Raw genomic sequence first — 18,737 nt, 5'->3', positions numbered from 1 at the left:
CCCTATTATACGCTACCATCATAATGAGCCTGTTAGTAATGCACTCTCAGAAGGCCCATGCAAGTTGATAAAACCTGAGGATAGCCTTGCAGGTGAACTGTGAAAGAAGTTATAAACTAGTTTATAACTCAAATAACAGAAAATCAGCCCAAAGTATGAATTGGGGGTAAAAAATTCAACTCTCCTTGAATTGATAAGGCCAGGAAGTAAAATATTATGCTTTATCATATTTTTTGTATCTATGCCTTAAAATCGGCGGTAACAGAAAACTGAATGAGTTTCCTTCAATTTTGCTATGCAGACCATTGATGACAAAAGGACAATTAATATATTTCTGAATAAAAACTTCATGAATAAGATATTTGTCCTCCCCCGCTGTGAAACAGGGATGGGAGATAAAAAAAATAACACGCATATGAATAAGAAGAATAAAAAAGACCATAGAAGCTACTGTTGGTCAAATTGAATAAATTAATAAATAAAAGCACACAAATGGTAGTCGTTAAATGAAAAATGATCTTCTCGAATTGTCCAAATGACGTCACACACTGTGGGAGTTACTCCTACTACGAGAAGCCACAGCGCATGTTCAGTCCATAAGGGCGCGCTAGTGATGTCGATGTTATATAGTATGAATTTTTGATAATCTAGATTCACTGAAGCAAAAATACGTTATATATGTTGGGTCTTTCCTCACTGCTGTACTCTTAAACGTTACAGGGATACGGAGAGTGTCAACACTAAAGCTCTACTTGCAGTTGTCTCGCGTCGACGCCAAATATCAGCGATCTCTTTTGACGAGATATATAAAGAGCTGTTTTAACACGGCTGGAAGTTCAGCCAGCATATCAGTTGCAACGATTCGTCGTTTTTAATGATGGAAACTTCTTCAATGAACATGTTGTGCCAGACATTTTCGCTAGTTCTAATGCTTGTCCTCTCCTGTAACGCAGGAAGATCTCTAGATGTCGATGAAGCTCTTCAACAGGTAAGGAAATTTTCTCTTGTTTCTTTTCTTGAAAGTTACCTATTCAGGTAATTTTACATCGCAAATTTTCTGATGTATTGAGTTGTTGCTTTCTATCAGTACGGTAGAAATATACTCGCAACAGATCATTATATTTATATGTTTAGATTTTGTCTTTTGAAATATCGATGTCACATAACACGTATCTCTGGAAAAAAATCTCAAATCTTTTATATTTTACTTAAAAGGAATTATTGTGTTTGAAAACGATCTTACTTTTATATTCTTTACATATGAAAATTAAGAAATAACTCGTTCTTGGGATGACATTACTGCAAAATTTATACACACACACACACAGACACACACACGCATATATATATATATATTTATATTTATATAACTTTAGTTTATGGACAAAGTATAGTTCAAAGCCGTCGTTTGTTTAGAGGTCAACTGGTAGAAAAATTGCGATAAAGTAAATTCCCAGTTTGATTTCTGTCGTTTTTTATCGCTGGTAGTATCTAGCATTGTAGTCTGTGTTTCATTGCTACATTTTAAAAACCTAATGTGTATAACGGGCATATGTCGCCGACTGATATATCTACTATTCCCTAGATAGAAAGCGGTAATTTCGAATGTCATAATTAAACATTTATACGGCTGAACCGGTGGAGAGGCCACTTACACATTAAAAGAATTTAGAAATAGTGAAAAATTATTAGAAAATTATAATGTCTTTTCATTATCGGTACTTTTTCATAAAAAAGGAAAAAAACAGCGAATAGATTTGTCAAAAAATGGCAAAACCTCTAAAGAAAAACAAACAGGACTAAATGAGCTAGTACAGTTACACTGCATAGATTTTTACTTTTCTTTTGATAACTGTGGATGTTTGTTAGTCGCCTCCTACGCTTTAAATTGTAGGCCCTTAGCATCACTGACGAGTCCAAGAAGGACGAAACAGCTGTATAATAAAGTTTAATTCATTGTTTGGCTCTTCTGTATCTCACTCTAAATTATGAAATGGTTCTATTCACTTGTGTGCCTTTTGTACAATCATCATAGAAGTACTTTTCGTTATAGTCAATAAGTGTCTTTGAGACATGCCAGGACTTTGTAACATCGAGTTAACATCGAATTCCTAATTTGAAATTCTTCGTTTGCATTCAATTAAGGATTTAGAGATAAAGTAGGAGTTTGATACACTTCTGTCTACAGTGACAGGGCCGCATGCACTTCTCCTTGAAAGAAAGGGATGTTTTGTGTAAAACAAATACTTTGTAAATGACATTGAAATGTTACCACAAATACAACATTCTTCGATTGGATCGGTAAGGGGTTTAGAAATAAGTAAGTGTATTTGTAAATTTAAGTAAAAGAAAATTTGTCGCCATCAGACTCGTAACGAAGTTCTTTGAAATGAATTGGCGTGGAAAATGTATATCCTTTTTGTATAGTGCATTTTAGTGAAGAAAATATACTTTTTATAATTATAGAACGATAGATCATTATTAAATGAACGTATATATGGTAGGAGTTGGTTTACAATAACTGGTGCACTCACCCGTACTTCTATTTCTACGAACACCTCTTTGACATTTTGAACACTGTTTGTTTCACGCAATGTAGATCATTCTTGAAGTTTACAATCACGTGGATACGTGATTTAAGACTCAAGTAATGAAATATCTGTTCTGTTGACTCGTCTATTTGAAAGCATGCTATGTATATATTTTTATTACATATGCAAATCTAATTGGTTCAAGGCAATCGACTAGTGGGGGTTTAGGTCAGCCACGATGGTCACCGATATATGGTTTGCTGTATTATGCTTGTTGCTTAGTGACAGATGTTTATTACGTAACCTCGTATGTGATCTGTTACAGTACAATAAATACTTTACCGGAATGGGATGCTATTTGAGCTCTTACATCAATGTAATATTGATCTCTATGAGAAACAGAATTCTTTATTTCAGTTACTTTTCTGACACACCGGTTATTGGTCGAGTCGTTTTATAAAACGTTTATGCTCCGTACGGTAGGAATCCGTTTAATTCATCATTTAGAAAAAAAAACATGAGATCTTGAGAAACGGGCATTGATTGTTAAAGTCATGGATCATGTTGTTGAGTCTTTTTGACAGCCTCAGGTTTTATAGAATCTAGTGCTCATCTGCAAATTATGACACAAGGAAGTGATTAAAGTGAAAATAGCGCACAAGAGCTGAACCGCCAGTTATGCAGTGAATTTACCCTTATAATTTTTGCATGAATATAATATACCCTTGAGCATTTATCATTGGCTACGCCAATCAGAGATCGTTTTCGATGTCACGATAGGGACAACGATGTTACGTCATAAACTGAAATACCGCGCTGCAATATGGCTGCCGTCTTGTGATATTGTTCTCCACATTTTGACAGTAAAATCTGTAAAAAATCAGCTTTTATGTGACCGCAAAGGTCAAAATAAAGACTACTTTTCTTTCTTTTTCAAAAAATTAATAGGTTATTTGAATTATGGAATTGTGTATTTCTAAATTTGTCTCAAGTGATTTCTGTAACTAGTAACCGTGGAACTACTTCTCGTATCATTGCGCTCCCGTGGCTGAATAACCCCTTACAGACGTATTGTAAACATCCCCAATAAACATAGGTCCATTTACCAGCATGGACCAATATTACTCAAGTAGTTATGAGAAAAATTGCATATTTCGTGACATATCCATGAGATGGCAATATGCCATTCCATAAACAATTATATTACAAATCTAATTAATCCGGAAAGGTCAAACAATACAATTACATTTAGAGTAGGTAAGGACTTTGTACACATGGTTGTTACCTCCCGTTTTATATTAGTTTAGGGAGTGCTGGTGTATTTTTCCGTAATCTTCCAAGAAAAGAGTTCCATCATAACGCTGCCATTGAATAAATCTTCATATCGCGTATCGGGAGAATTTTCATGTTTCGTTCCTAAATATCCTTTTTTGAGACCAGTAAGGAACATAATTCATGTTTTCTGGATTTTATTTGTCTCCAAGACAATTTAATTTCAATTTCGTCACCAGGAATAATTTCAATTATTCTTATTTCGTAAAGAACACAAATCTCTAAATACTTTCTTAATGAATACAGATATTTGATATTAACACTTAAATACTTGAATACTTAAATACAGTAGCACATGTAATTTTGGTGTAACAGCCTTGAATTGAATGAAGCCATTTCCGGGCATGCCGACCTTGGTATGAGGCCCCGCCTAAATTTTGCTCTATGTAATACGCTTCGTTGTTTGTTAAACAATAATCTTTTAAAATCGATTGTTCTCTCATATACAGATAAACGGACATTTTGGAAACACTGCAATGCTAGAATTAGTATGTGCATTAAGCGTTCCGATCGCGCACTTAGTAATTCTGTCATTGTCATGATTATTTTTAATTTTCTTGTACCTTTCAAACAAGTCAACTGGAAAATAAACATCAGAGAACAAATATCAATTGAGAGGAAATTTTCAAAATTCAGAATCAGAACCTTATATTGCTATTCTTTGTATTTAAAGCCAGTTCGATCGTTTAACATGCTCATTAGTAAACAGTTGTAAGGGTTTTAGCGCTCTTTGCTAATTCAAGCGGAACGAACAAATTCTAAGGCAAATTATATTAATGTGACCATTTGGCTGTGTTCCAGATTTTTTCAAATGAAAAGTTAATTATAACGACGAAATGTTATCACACATATGATAATTACAATATCAAACACAAATAATGATACTAAATGTGTTTAAATGGGATATATTCGTTTGAACGTCGTCGTTGTCATACCAAGTTATCCAGAACGGACGCGACACTGACTGTAATTCCTCAATATTACTCTAAATCGCTATTTGCGCATCGTTTGTAAACATGATAAAAATGATTTGAAATAATTGATTATTAGATGTCTTTCTGGCTTTCACTTAAAATATCGTATTGCCATCATTGATTAAACATCCACTTTTTTTGTTGATGCTTTAATTAAATTACAGCTTTAGTTGAAATCTACATGTCATGTCAAACGTTCCCACGTTTGTGAAATCCATATTCATTTCCATTATTTTGAGTTGTCGTTACGCACTATACCATGTTTATACTTCAAATGCTGCATGCTTCATGTATTGAATTTTTTTCCTTTTCATTCCTCAATGATTGACTTTATAACAACAAACGACATCATCTTTAAACTAACGAACAATTTTTTTTCCCGAAAAATAAAACAAATATTCTTTGTGAGAATGAATTGCATTTAACTTCCACAGACTTCATTTGCTTTAATTAAATAAACTCCTTTTCCCCCTTCAAAATAAATTATTTTTTAAGGGGGAAAAGGGGTAGAAAAAGGATCATTCCCTACTGTGAGAGCAGGACAGAGAAATCTCTAGCCTCGGAGGAGATTTCTGACATTGTCACCCTCGGTAAAGCCTCGGTTTAGACAATCAAGTATCTCTTCAGGTAGAGATTTCTCTGTTCTACCTTCCAGCTTGGGAAAGATCGTATTAATCCTTTACTGGTTATCATTTCGTTGACATAAAAATTCATTATTTGAGATTACACACGAAATCAAGCAAAATAAATACCCGACGAACATTAGTGATTTGACAGTATCTTGATAGGGATTAAAACCTAGGCCCCCGATTAAGACACAAAGTAGAAGAAACACGACGGGCCGGTGAGACCAAATTCTACCGAAGCAAAATTGGTTGCCGTTCTGATATCGCTATGTCATTTCGTTTACATTTGCTACCAAAATCAATCTATTAACAGCCTAACGGAAACGGGGGCTTCTCTGTTCTCGCCGGTGTATTTTCCCAATAAATACATACACACGTTGAGGATTTACAATTTACACGCACTACATTTTTATACAAAAGATTGTTACAAATGACATACAGGTGAACAACGCCTTTCAATAAAAATGGATTTTGATAATATAGCTATTTAATTAATAGAGTAAGGCCTTACGATGTTTCTATTTCTTTTTATTTTATCTGTAGACTTTTGTCTAATCCCGCACTTAGAATGTTTATATTTCTTAATTACGTTTGGTTATCCAAGCTGGTCTCCGTTGTTCATCGTTAACGTTTCCTTGATGGAAAGAATCTTCTCACTACAGAGTTTCAAAGATGACATGTTCTCTCCTTTATTTTTCGGGTTTTTTTTTTAAAAAAAAACCCACCTAAACCTTGTCTTTCTGGCCTTCTACCATCTGTTTTATGGTATAGTATATACTCGTTTTACCTGTTTTCAGCGAGTTCATACATCCGTCGGCATTTACTTCATGCAATGGTTAACAAAAGCTATACTGTAAAATCACATATTTACGTTGGACAAAAATTCCTGGTTTTACAGAGATATGCATTTCCGTTAGCACTTAATTTCGTGATTAAATCTCACAAAATGCATTGATACTAAAGCCAATGACAGTTTCTCTCCGAGTATGATTTCGTGGACATATAAATTCGTGAATGAACAACTCACGCGAAATCAACGAAAATAAAACCTTCACGATAAATGAATGATGTTGTAGTATATTGTTTTTTCTATACCCTTCACACGGGTTAACGGAGACTTTAGCTAAATATCTTAGTAATTATACTGTAAGATGATTGACTCACGAATAACCAGTACTCGCCTTTAAAACCTTGACATCAGAATGTCAATCGGAGATGACTACTGAGCTATCTAATGGACTTACTTTTGTCTTGGTCTGGGGATGTTCAACTTAAATGCCAGATGAGAAGCAGTGTAAAATGAATTTTTTGGAAGAGAAAAATGTTTAGCAAGAAGACATAAGATTAATATAGTCACTTCTTACGACCAGGTAATGCCGACAGCAGTAATATTTTTTACACCTTACCTGCAATGTATTATCAATTGACAGGATCCGCTGTGAGATTTTACCGATGAAGAACGCTCTTAAATAGAGACAACTAGATGTGTCGGAAGGACGCCAACCCTGCCGCCTGCAATTAGTTAGACATTAGGAATTTTTTATTGTTAAATGTTGACTAATGTTGAAATAAGATTGCAATGATGTAAAAATGTGTAGATGTATGCGGTTATGAAAAATCTATTTGTAAAATTTCCACTGAGGTCGCCAAGGAACTCTAATTTTGGTCTGACCGTTTTTGCGAATTTTTTAATTAAGATTCTTATAAAGTAAAATAGCGATTGCTCTGTAACGAATACATTGGCCATCACTGAATCATAACTTGATCATCACCTTATCGTTATACAACTTCACTCTACATACCAAAGCTCGATATCTGTTTCCATTAAACGAGTAGGTGAGCGGAAAAGAAATTATGACCTTATGATATTGGAGGTTCACATCTTGAAATGACTCGAACAAGAAACATCGACTGCCCTCCGTTATACCGTGAGGCTAGAAACCTGTGTTTAGGACAAGATGGACAGATGGATAAATACGATGAAGACTGCACAACTATGTATACCTGTAATACCTCTCATCTTGTTATGTTGAGATCTGAAAGGAAAACTTAAGACCTATTTCAAAGTTTCTTTGTTTCATATTCCAATTGAAATTCGCAGGGAAAATCAAATGTCATGAAAAGAGTCGTGACGATATCACCAAATGTCGGGACATGAGCAATGAAAGGTTATCAACATTTAAACATACTGCCGAGAAAACACACCCCATCGCGCTGTACCACATCAACTTCTTTAGAACTTTTAAAGAAATTGTTTTCATGCCTCTTACGAAATCGTGGAAAACAGAAAAAAAATTATTATCCTTTCATTAAACAACATTCTCCTTTTTTCCAGATTCTATCAGAGAGTGACGATGGGTCTTACTTTCCTTCCGATAGTACAGATCTGGACACTGGTGACCAAGCCGTGTCCGATTTGATTCGCCGACTTCAACCAGAAGATCAACCTAGCAAACGTATCTTCTGTAACGGCTTCCGAGGTTGTCGAGGTCGGGGACACAAGCGCACGATACCAACAAAACAGCAAAGGCTACTTCTGGAAGAACCATCCGTTCAGAAACGACCATTTTGCAACGGATTTTTTGGGTGTGGAAACGGCAAAAGGTCAATGGGTGCTCCTCTGAGACAACCAGTTCCCAAAGCAAATGAGCTCGAGACAGAGGTACTACAAAAGCGAGTTTTCTGTGGCTCTTACGGATGTTTCAATGGCAAACGGTCGTCTCTGTACAATACGTTGATGACAAGACTGAGAAGTGATAAACTAGATCTTGGACAGGCAGATACCAACCTACCGGTAAGTAATGGTGACGAAGAGTCCATTTATTTATAGACTATATTAGCCATGTAAAGTTATTAATATAATTTCTTATAAGTGAAATCCAATAATAACTAGAGATCCAAGAAAATATACGATTTCTTTACTTCAGAAAATGGCGACAAGCGTGTTAAAGAAAAGACATTTCTATTGCTTTAGTTCCTTTTTCATTAAAGCTGACAAATCTGTAAAATACAGCGTTGATATCTAGACACATTGTCGAAAGAGCGATTTTGGAAGAGACCTTAGGAAACACGTATTTGAAGTTATAGATGATCAGTAGTGATGCGGGAGGAAATTTTATGGATTAACTAATAAAGCGTGTATATTTGATTTTGTCACCTTTCATAATTTGGAAACTTGATTTTTTTCGTCAGATTAATGTCTTTAATTGATATCATTGTTTTACCTGTTGATACAGATAATGATACAAACCAAATTACTTCTTATTTCGTTATTGCTGCTTATATGTTACACATATTTTAAAGGATAAGCAACACCACGATTATGTAAATATGTATGTTTTAAGTGGAAGTATTAAGGGCTATAAAAAACGGACTTGAACTACACTCAAACTGATCAATTCCTGATTTTTTTTATCGCCATTAGACTTTTTCAAGGCTCAACTTTACCGACACCTGATTCAACTGACACAAGACTTTATCGATACATGACTTTATCGACACATGACTCTATCGACACATGACTTTATCATCACATGACTTTACCGAAACCTAATTTACCGACACCTGACTTTACCGACACCTCATTTACTGACACATGACTTTACCGACACACGATTTGAACAACATCTTACTTTACCGTCACATGACTTTACCGACACCTGACATAGTTAACACCATACTTATCAACAAATCCTTTACTGGCACTTTATTTTTCCGCCTGACTTCGACACGACGTATTTTCGATAAAATTACCCCGCCATTCATTATGATATTAGTAAATACATATTTCGCTCATATCTTACTGATTATTATTGATATTTTTATATAACATATTTTTAATTTTTTTAGAGACTGATATAAATTAAAACGTGTTAGAGGGGTCCAAAGTGTTCGATGAATTGGTATGCATATTGAATTATTACAAAGCTTTGTAACCTTCATAAAAATTTTCACTTGATTAGGTTTGTTGAATATGCACTAGACAAAACTTTATCAAGCTTTTCATTCTGAAATGATATATTAACACCAATATATTTCGCTGTCAATGGATTCTACATTATTACAATTTAAACTTTAATATGCGATGGTGAATGTATAATAATTATATCATGAAGATAAAAACAGTTTTCCCGTCGAAGAAAGAAAATAATAATGTACAATTTTTTGTCATCAAGCTGACAAGGCTTGATATATTGTGTCCAGATGATTACTAATGTCATGGTAATTGATATTTTTATTCACTAAAAAGACTTTGTACTCAACTTTTCTAATTATAATCTAGTACTTTATATTCAGTGTGAATGCGATACTTACATGTTGTAAACTTACTTCCAGGATTGATACTCCCTCATGGCTATCTTCCATTGCCACTCGAATGACCTTTCATTGTTTTTTTAACTGTTGGTTGTATTTTTGAATGAATATCACAATGTCATAACAGACAGTTTTAGTAACTAAGCATGCAGTATCTATTAAAGATTCCGTTTTGATTAATGCTGTTGATTGACGCTATTGCTAGCCTGATTGATCAAATCTTAGCTTTACTCACCTTTTTTCGTAACATTATATATTTTTGTGTAAGATAATGTGTTCATTAGCTCATAAAAGCATATGTGTAGATCACGTGTGGTACAACCAACTATTCATGGTCAGGATACCAAACTTACGTTTGACAGTGTAGATGATTTGTTTGATAGTTAATTGCATAAAATCCTTTAAAATCCTATTTTGAAGCAAAATGGGCGAGAAAATAATCATGTATCAATGAGATGAATATAATAAATTTTCTGACATGACTACGTCTGCTTCTTTTAACCAAGAGGTTTACCATGTTTCCTTAATTCATCAAAATATCTTTGAGGTACGTTAGAAGCTATGTCATTCTTTTCAGATTTGTTGATTACTTGTCCACACTTGAATAAAATCTTAAGCACTTTCTAAAAGTCGTTTATGTTATTTCGTGAAATTGGTGTACTGGGACCATACTGACTCATGATATCTCTATTGGGATCTGTCTGGTGTAAATATCATCACAATGTTCCTGATAGGCCCTATAGGACATTTGATAATTACTTAACATTAAACGATGAATAAAACCGAACGCTTTTAGATATCATCATTAAGAGAGATATTTTAATGATAAACAATGCTTGTTCACTTTAACTTTAATAGGCGTCTACGCCACAGGTATAAGATTTTGATAATACGTTGATTGCTTTGTATCATGGTCCTGTTGTCCGGTTTGCAGTGCTGATATATTTACATGTTACGTTATGTCAAATATCACCTGATACACCAAATGACCATAGCCATTTGCTGCCAGCAGTAACTCATGATACTTTACTGAGTAAGCTTAAATATTTATCATAGATCTGGAGCCAACTCACAGTGAAGCAATATAAGGCAATAAAATCTACCCTAGATTACTATTTATAGATTTCAACCAGGTGAACGGAAACAAAAGAAAATGTTATTCAATCTTGTTTGATATTGACAATGGCTAATACTATACATGACAGTATGAACGCAATGGATGTCTTGTACATTGAAAGTTTGAAATGAAAATTGAAATTTAGAAAATTTAGAAAATTTATATTTAGAAAAATAAAAGTATTGCATAATATATATCGCGAAAGGGATGTATGTAAAATCAGTGGTTTTAAAATTGTAGTGTACTTCGCGTCAATTGAATACAATATTCTCTTTTGTACTAACTGGACTGTTCACTTTACCTTTAACTTCATGAAAATTGCACGTGCCTCAGAATCATCCAAAGTACAGTAACTCAGTTCCTTTTACGCCTATTAGACTCGAGAGTTCTGGATTCCAAACATCGTAAATCGTTTGGATATCACACAGATAATTTATTCTCTTGTGAATGACATAAAATCCGAACGTTCAGCAGAAGTAGATATGATGGGTCCCCAGATAGGCGTCTCATCATCGGAAAATTATTTCACTGCATTTCCTTGTTTATAAATTATATATAGATGGAACTTATATAAGTATTAATGCTTTCGTTGGCGATTTTTCGTTTTACTACCAAAATATCTTGTTACATTGACCCTATAATTGCATACTATTGTTCGAGAAATACATGTTAAAAACTGTTTGGTTTTCTTTTTACTACATAAAAATTGTATGACTCTTCTTTGTCTAAATGCTTTCATTATTCATGTAATATAATCGTTGTCATTAGCGATAGGGACACCGATTGCGCTTAGCGATCAGAATTGGGAAAGAGCTAACGATTTTTATGATAAAACCTTCTTGTATTCCAATGTAGATTGTAACTTTTAACCAACATATTCATTTATCAAGATTGATTAACTTTCAGATTTAATATATCTTCTTTCGGGAAATGTGTGAAATAAAAGTATCATTTAATGCATGAAAAATGCAAAATTCATAAGGAAACATGACTAGAGCATTAAACTGTAAACAGTCGTAGACCCTGATATTGTTGTCATAAACTGTATTCTGAAAGTAACCTTATTTCGAATATATATATTTTCAGGAAGTTGTTTAAATAATGCCCATCCTGTTCCGCTGATACGTGACTCAGTATTCGATGGCATATTTTGTTACTATTGCTAGCTAATAATTTCCTTTGGGCGTTCATTCATCAAGGATAACTCCTGAACAGTATGGTATGAATTGAATGGGCTGATAGAGTATAATGTTCAATTATTCAAAACGTTTTGTTTACTTGCTGTTCATCTTCTGTGTTCTCTATATAACACACAATATATGAATATCGTTCACATCATTTACAAAAAAATGAACTTATTCACCACACCATTTGCATTTTAACGGCATATCAAGGTGTGAATTAAGCTTTTGATTAACTATATGTATGTGTGGGATTAAAGTAACAAAGCTATACACAATACAGGCATGACGATGGCGTTTCAACATATTAAATGAAATTGATTAGATATAATTGTGTATCAATCGAGTATTGATTATAGCTAGCATATTCTAAAAGTGACCAATTCATTGAAATAGAACATGCATTCAGGACCCAACCCCCATGGGATGCAATGCTATATCCATCTGTTTATTAGTTAGATTTGCATGTTTAAACATCGACATGCATTGCTGCACTTGAAAGTGATAGCAGACAAAATAGGGCAAAGTTATGCATTATAAATTATCAGTCTTATGGAACGTAACATTGGCTTCCCCTGGGGCCCCATAAAAATACGCAAAGCTCTCACTGGATAGCATTTGTCGATACATACAGTGTTTACATATGGAATCAGCATTTTGCAATTCTGTATGATACAACACACTGGCATTTCTGTGTTACACTCTAACTATAAACGTTTATAATCGCACGACAATGCCAATTTATAAACCAACCTGAAAGGATTCGGATTTAAAATGTTATAATTGCCACATGTGACCACCATGACGTCTTTATTGTCGGCATAGGAACGGTGACAACACAATTCAAAATGTCTGTTCCACCTGACAGATCACACTACACTGTCGGTAAATTAATTATCTATTTTTATTTTTATCGCCTTATAGTCTACAAAAGACAGCAACATGCGTTTGTACAGGCAACTGTTCGTTTAGGTCTAACAGTTCATTACTTATCTAACCCCGCCTTTTATTTCAGACAATAAAAATATAATTAACATGTGCTTTAGTATTTATAATTGGATATAGAATATTCATGTGTTACCCTGTAATACCCATTGATTGCACAAAAGATACAATAACACCTTTCAATTCAAAATTAGATACAATAATGCCAGACGCTAAATGTACTGCATCATACAGCTGTTTCGTCCCTCTCCATACTATACTTAATTATTAATTTCATTTTTTTCTCATATACCCGTAGCTGAAATTTTTTTAATTACGTACGTGTGCATCTCCTGAACCGCTGATTATTACATAATGGAACATTATGACGGAAAGTTTTGACAGTCGATTACATCTGCTGTTGTATATCACATATGTAGCACGTATGTATCATTATAACGAGATAGGCATGATCAATCGTCCGTGTACTAGAGAACAATTTATTTCGATAAAGATCAACACCGATGTAATAAAATAGGCGACGCAGTCATGCATCATTTATATTCTTCGTCTGACTGTTCGTGGTCCATATTACAACAACAACGAAATGCTTGAGGACTAACTAGAAATTAATTCCTCCAGTGCAATAAAAATAAACTATGTATTCGGCACATACATCACACAATAATGATACGTTTAATCTTATTTACTTTATTTATGCCCCATAGTCTTTTCAATTGAGTTGGATGACAACATGCCTCATTATTACTTTTGTGTTGATAATATCGACGTTCTTTTCAAATACAAATATTCCTAACGTTAACAAACTGATAAATTAGGCTGTCAATAGACCCCTTCTTCAGTCTTGCTATGACAAAATTGGTGTTTCTATAAACTCTCTTTCTATATTTTGTACGCATATTGTCATCCCTGAAGAGTCCTAGAAGGTCAAAACCGTTGTACAAATCAATTTGAACATACTATAATTGGTTACTAAACTCGTATTGACGGGCGCCTTTCACATGTGCTGTTAATGTACATTTTAAAAGTTGTTGTTTCGTTGGGGACTATATTATTCACTCTTTTTGTTTAGAAATAAATCATTTATTGAAAGATGTGCATCTTTTGTACAATCATCGATATTGCAGGCGGAAGACACTGCTGGTGTTTTAGTCTCGAATTTTTCTGTTATTTGCAAGATTTGAGATTCGAATAACGGCATGGTTGAAATGTAGACAGGTACATGACGTTCGCAAATAATCAGACATGTAACATTTACGAAATGTATTATTAGCTTCGTACACCTGTCAATTTCGGTTCTGACATTTCTTTCGATTACTTTGGGGTTTCCGTCGGTGCCATCAAGGTTTCAACAGAAATAGAAGAATGTTACAATTCAGGTGAATTCATTATTATGCTCAAATGTACTTAATTCTAAATTTGTATTGAAAGGAGCCTTATACAATTAGCAACATAAATGCCTTGTTCAATCTTCATAAAGTTTTAGCCTTAGACAAGATACATACGTTTATTGTAACGCTGTCATCCCTGTACAAGGTACATCGGAACCGTATTGCCAGTCATTGGTTCGATCAAATGATACCGGTTTAACGTGTGCAAAGCATACGTCACCAGAAATGAATATTCCTATGTACCATTTGTAATAACGACAGAACGATAAATTCAAATCTTCTGTATCACCTAAACTATGTTACTCCGCCAACCATGTCAATATGAATTGTGCAGCTTTCAATCACTGGGCACATTTTATCACGCTTACTGCTATGGTAGGGTCTAGTATGTAATGACATGGCATTCATTGTTTCCATAGATAGGTGTAGATTTGTTAAAGGTTACGTATATATCCACCAACTAACTAATGTTTCATGACTCGTAATGTCTCTATAAACAAAAAGACTTGAAAGTGTCGACAAAACCACTAAAAGTGTGTACATTCATACATACACACGCTGTCATGGTTACTACATTATTGGTTTTACCCTAATTTCGTGGTTTCCTTCCCATGTGTTAGACAGAAAACTAAAATATTCTTACAGACTATATCCCTGCCATTTCCGTACAATTCCTTTCGAATTTACCAAGCCGTTGATAATGAAACAAAGAAGAAGATATGTTACTATGATCAACAAAGCATTGTACATTTATTTCTCAGCATAAAGAAAGATTCTGCCCAGCCCCTCAAACATACGACTGTTCGTGTGCTTTTTGAGACTAATGATGTAAAGTTTCTTTCTAATACATGATTAATGCCTGTTCATTCTATGATCAATGCCTTTTCATATTTTATATGTATATATTGGTCTTGTAACTCCCTGTAAGATACAACAGCAATTCAATCTAGGTTACCATGGTTGTATATATCAAAATGCTGTAGTTATGACAACTTCATTTATATTTTACAACGTTTCCTTCAGTGGTTGCTACAAAATTGCACTATGTTACCATCGTGCGTAATGCTGTAAATTGCTGCAATGTTTAGTTTGCTACAGCTATGAGACTAACTTTCTACAATATGATAAAATACTGTAAATCACTTAGATTTTGTGTACATTTATTTCGCGAACTTCTCTCTTCAGACATATTTGCGAGTACACGATTTCGCAACCTAACGCTAATCAAGCAATTTCTTTACATCTACGAATGAAGTCACATTAGAGACCTGGACTCTTCAGGATTCCGATATAGGTAACCAAATCAACGTGGATGACATCCAGATATTTTCGTACAAACAATCGCGAAGAATTTGAATTCATGGTTGACTTTCCTCGCATAATGACGCGATAATAAATCCCATCCGATGAGTTTTGATGCTAATGTGAAAACTGGATATGCTATATTAGGGATATAGAGAAGTGTGTCTACTATTTTGGTATACAAGATACAGAAACAATTTGACACACGAGTGAAATATATTTGTTATTATTGGAGACACTATTAAATATTCTATTTATTACATTTTCACAAGCAAAATAGCTGAATTACTGGCATACTTACAAGAGATATAAAAGGAGAAAGCTACCTAGGCTTTTCGCGGACAAACACTAAAAAGTAAATTAACACAAACATAAATTTCAGCGGAAATTCATTGTTATATTCACATACAAAATGTTACTTATTCATGCCACTGACAAACGTTCAGAAAGTTTAACCTGTGACAAGTAACTACATGGCTGAAAATGTGGCGGCAATCTTTGTTGATGACACAAATCCTATTGATATGTCTAACTTGTTAGCTCCACATTCAAGACGTTGGAGATTAGGTTCGATGTCATATAAGGTAATTTGTGTTTCATGGAAATGAATTGAATGATGTATCTCCAGTAAACAGATTTCTGGTTTTCTTATTTTTTGTACCGGGCTTTATGATTTGTTCTCTCTTTTCACTCCCTGGACCATTTCTTTCTCATATTCTTAACATTCAGGGACAACAATTCTGTAACTCTACAAAATGATACTTTAGTTCCGTTCTTCCACTTCGTCTCAGTTTCCTATTGTCCTCTGCTGAACAGATGTGTCTTTGTTTAATCATATGCATGGGAAGAAAAACATTGATAGCGTGTGACAACGCCTTGTAATTCTTTGAAGCTATTGGAATGGAAATAGCATTTCTATCGCCCTCGACAAGGCATGATTTCAATTCACATAAGATGACTTTGTCAACTATTGTTGTTTTTATAGCTTGAACATTCGAAAAAAGTTTGTTCTCTAAACTCCAGCAAGCATGTCTTAAGGTCCATTTTTTGGATATTTTCATCTTGTTTGAATACTGGAATATACATTGCTCTAGAATGCCGAATGCATGTCAACTTAAAATTTGGATGGCCTCTCTCTCCGTATGGCTTGGAATCTGCGTCACTCTAGAATTCCAACAGTTGCCTTTATTTTGATGGCCTCTTTAACTGTAGATTCAGGCAAATTATGACTTGATGAGGTCAGCCAGATCTGCACGTCAAACCTTTCCTGTCGATGAGGGAGATTTGGATATATCAGAAATCCCAATGGATGACTCTGTCCCCGATCCAAATGTTCGGTTGGCAAACTGCGATAACTGCAAACTAGTAAAAGTTATCATGCCAAGACTGTATGCCTACCGAAACGAGGAGACCATTTCTTCCCCAACTGGTGAGCGATTCATGGATGCAGAAGAGGCTTTACCACGTGAACCTATTACGTCCGAAAGTCTTGACTTGCTTGGCAGTGTGAATGAATTCTTACCAGATGAGACGGAAGAAGGTACCGAGAATATCAAAGTCAACAAAAAGTGCAGTCCACTATCAACATCAAGGCAAGCTTGCGCAAGAAAGCGACCGAGAAAAGTACGACGAAACCTGTAATATACATCAACATTGGTACGTAAGAAGAAGAAATATATATAATGTACAAACATGTGTTTACCAAGCGTGTACCTCACAGTCTGTGTAACTGCCCGTGGTAGAGTTGTAGCCAGAGCTTGAGGGCCAAACGTCATTACTTTTTATTTAATTTTTTTTATTGGTGTGCAAACTGCATTTTTTACAGATATTCTTAATTCCTTATATTTACATTTTGGAGACATTTTTTTTCTTTATTCGCGCTCCATAAAAAAATCATCGTTCATTGGACCTTATACGCAGTGACGATACAGCCCGACAACTGATGGAATAGCAATAGATTCTACATGAGGTTAACAGAAAAAAAATCCACAATAACATCCTTTTTTATCAGATTTGTAGCATATTTTTAAAAATTTACATTTTCCTTGCAATGGTTCAATTTTCCGGGGATTTACTAAAAGGTCAAAGTAGGATGGATAGATGTTTTTTCACGAATAAAAGTCTATTTACGAGATTTTGTAACATGTATGAAGAACTTGTAAATAACAACTTTCATTTTACAGTTTATATGTTTAAACGTACTTTTCGCTAATGATTCGGAAATTTGATATTATAACAAAATACATTATCAACGTGTTATCTCACAATGAGAGCAATGAGGACATCAGGAACAGCTTATATATTGATTGAGACATAAATGTAACTCGAGAGTTCCCATGACAGATTTGTCATGAATAATACATTTATATTCCTAAACTTCCTTGTAAAGTAGCGATATTCCCTTGATGACTATCCCGCTATAAATATACCTTAGACACATACCTAATAGCCATAGTTTGTCCCATCTTTGATCCCCAAGTATCTTTTGAAATAATTCAATTGAGAGCCATTTTCGTCTCGCGGGCTAATGTGTAAATTAGGTTGGATATAGTCTAAGATTTCCTAATTTTGTTTCGATCTTTCAGCAATAATCACAGTTGATGCATAACTGTTATTATAGCAGCAATATAATGCACGAAAAATGTCAGGAAATTCTGAAAACCCTTAATGGATGGGAACATATTGTGTCACTCGATTCGAAGCTACTTGAGTAAAGCTGACACTCTTTTACCACTCTAATAGTGCGTAAAATGTGTTTAGCCTTACCGAAATTATAGGTAAATGTTTGCCCGAAGATTTCATAACAAATAGGTATGAGACTTCTTCCAGTTTTTGTAACAACAACGACTTGAACATAAGATGAAGAAAACAAGTGACACATTATTTAAGGTATACGACTCTTCCTGAAAGTCACTGAAGCATTAATTTGATATGTGGATGGATTGGAAACGTCCATTTAATGGTAAACAGTTAAGTGCCGAGGCGGAATTTATATATCCTGCTGGGATTGGAATTCAACCTCGG

General features: G+C 34.4%; 1 protein-coding gene across 1 annotated transcript; it reads left to right on the top strand.

The window, feature by feature from the left end:
• Positions 1-874: 874 nt before the first annotated feature.
• Positions 875-17,354, top strand: LOC132552811 (uncharacterized). Its single transcript, XM_060217005.1, has 3 exons — positions 875-988; positions 7,799-8,257; positions 16,926-17,354. The coding sequence occupies exons 1-3, from the start codon at positions 875-877 to the stop codon at positions 17,352-17,354; spliced, it is 1,002 nt and encodes a 333-aa protein (XP_060072988.1).
• The last annotated feature ends 1,383 nt before the right edge of the window (positions 17,355-18,737 follow it).

The sequence above is a fragment of the Ylistrum balloti genome, unplaced genomic scaffold (genome assembly GCF_031769215.1).
Source record: "Ylistrum balloti isolate Yb309-2 unplaced genomic scaffold, AGI_CSIRO_Ybal_v1 Utg370280, whole genome shotgun sequence".
Classification (NCBI taxonomy): Eukaryota; Metazoa; Mollusca; class Bivalvia; order Pectinida; family Pectinidae; genus Ylistrum; species Ylistrum balloti.
This window is presented reverse-complemented; position numbering and strand designations above follow the sequence as displayed.

Coding starts and splice junctions, on each gene's coding strand:
- LOC132552811 (XM_060217005.1), top strand. CDS start 875: ATGATGGAAACTTCTTCAATGAACATGTTGTGCCAGACATTTTCGCTA. Junction 989..7,798: donor TCGATGAAGCTCTTCAACAG/GTAAGGAAATTT, acceptor CCTTTTTTCCAG/ATTCTATCAGAGAGTGACGA. Junction 8,258..16,925: donor AGGCAGATACCAACCTACCG/GTAAGTAATGGT, acceptor CTTTAACTGTAG/ATTCAGGCAAATTATGACTT.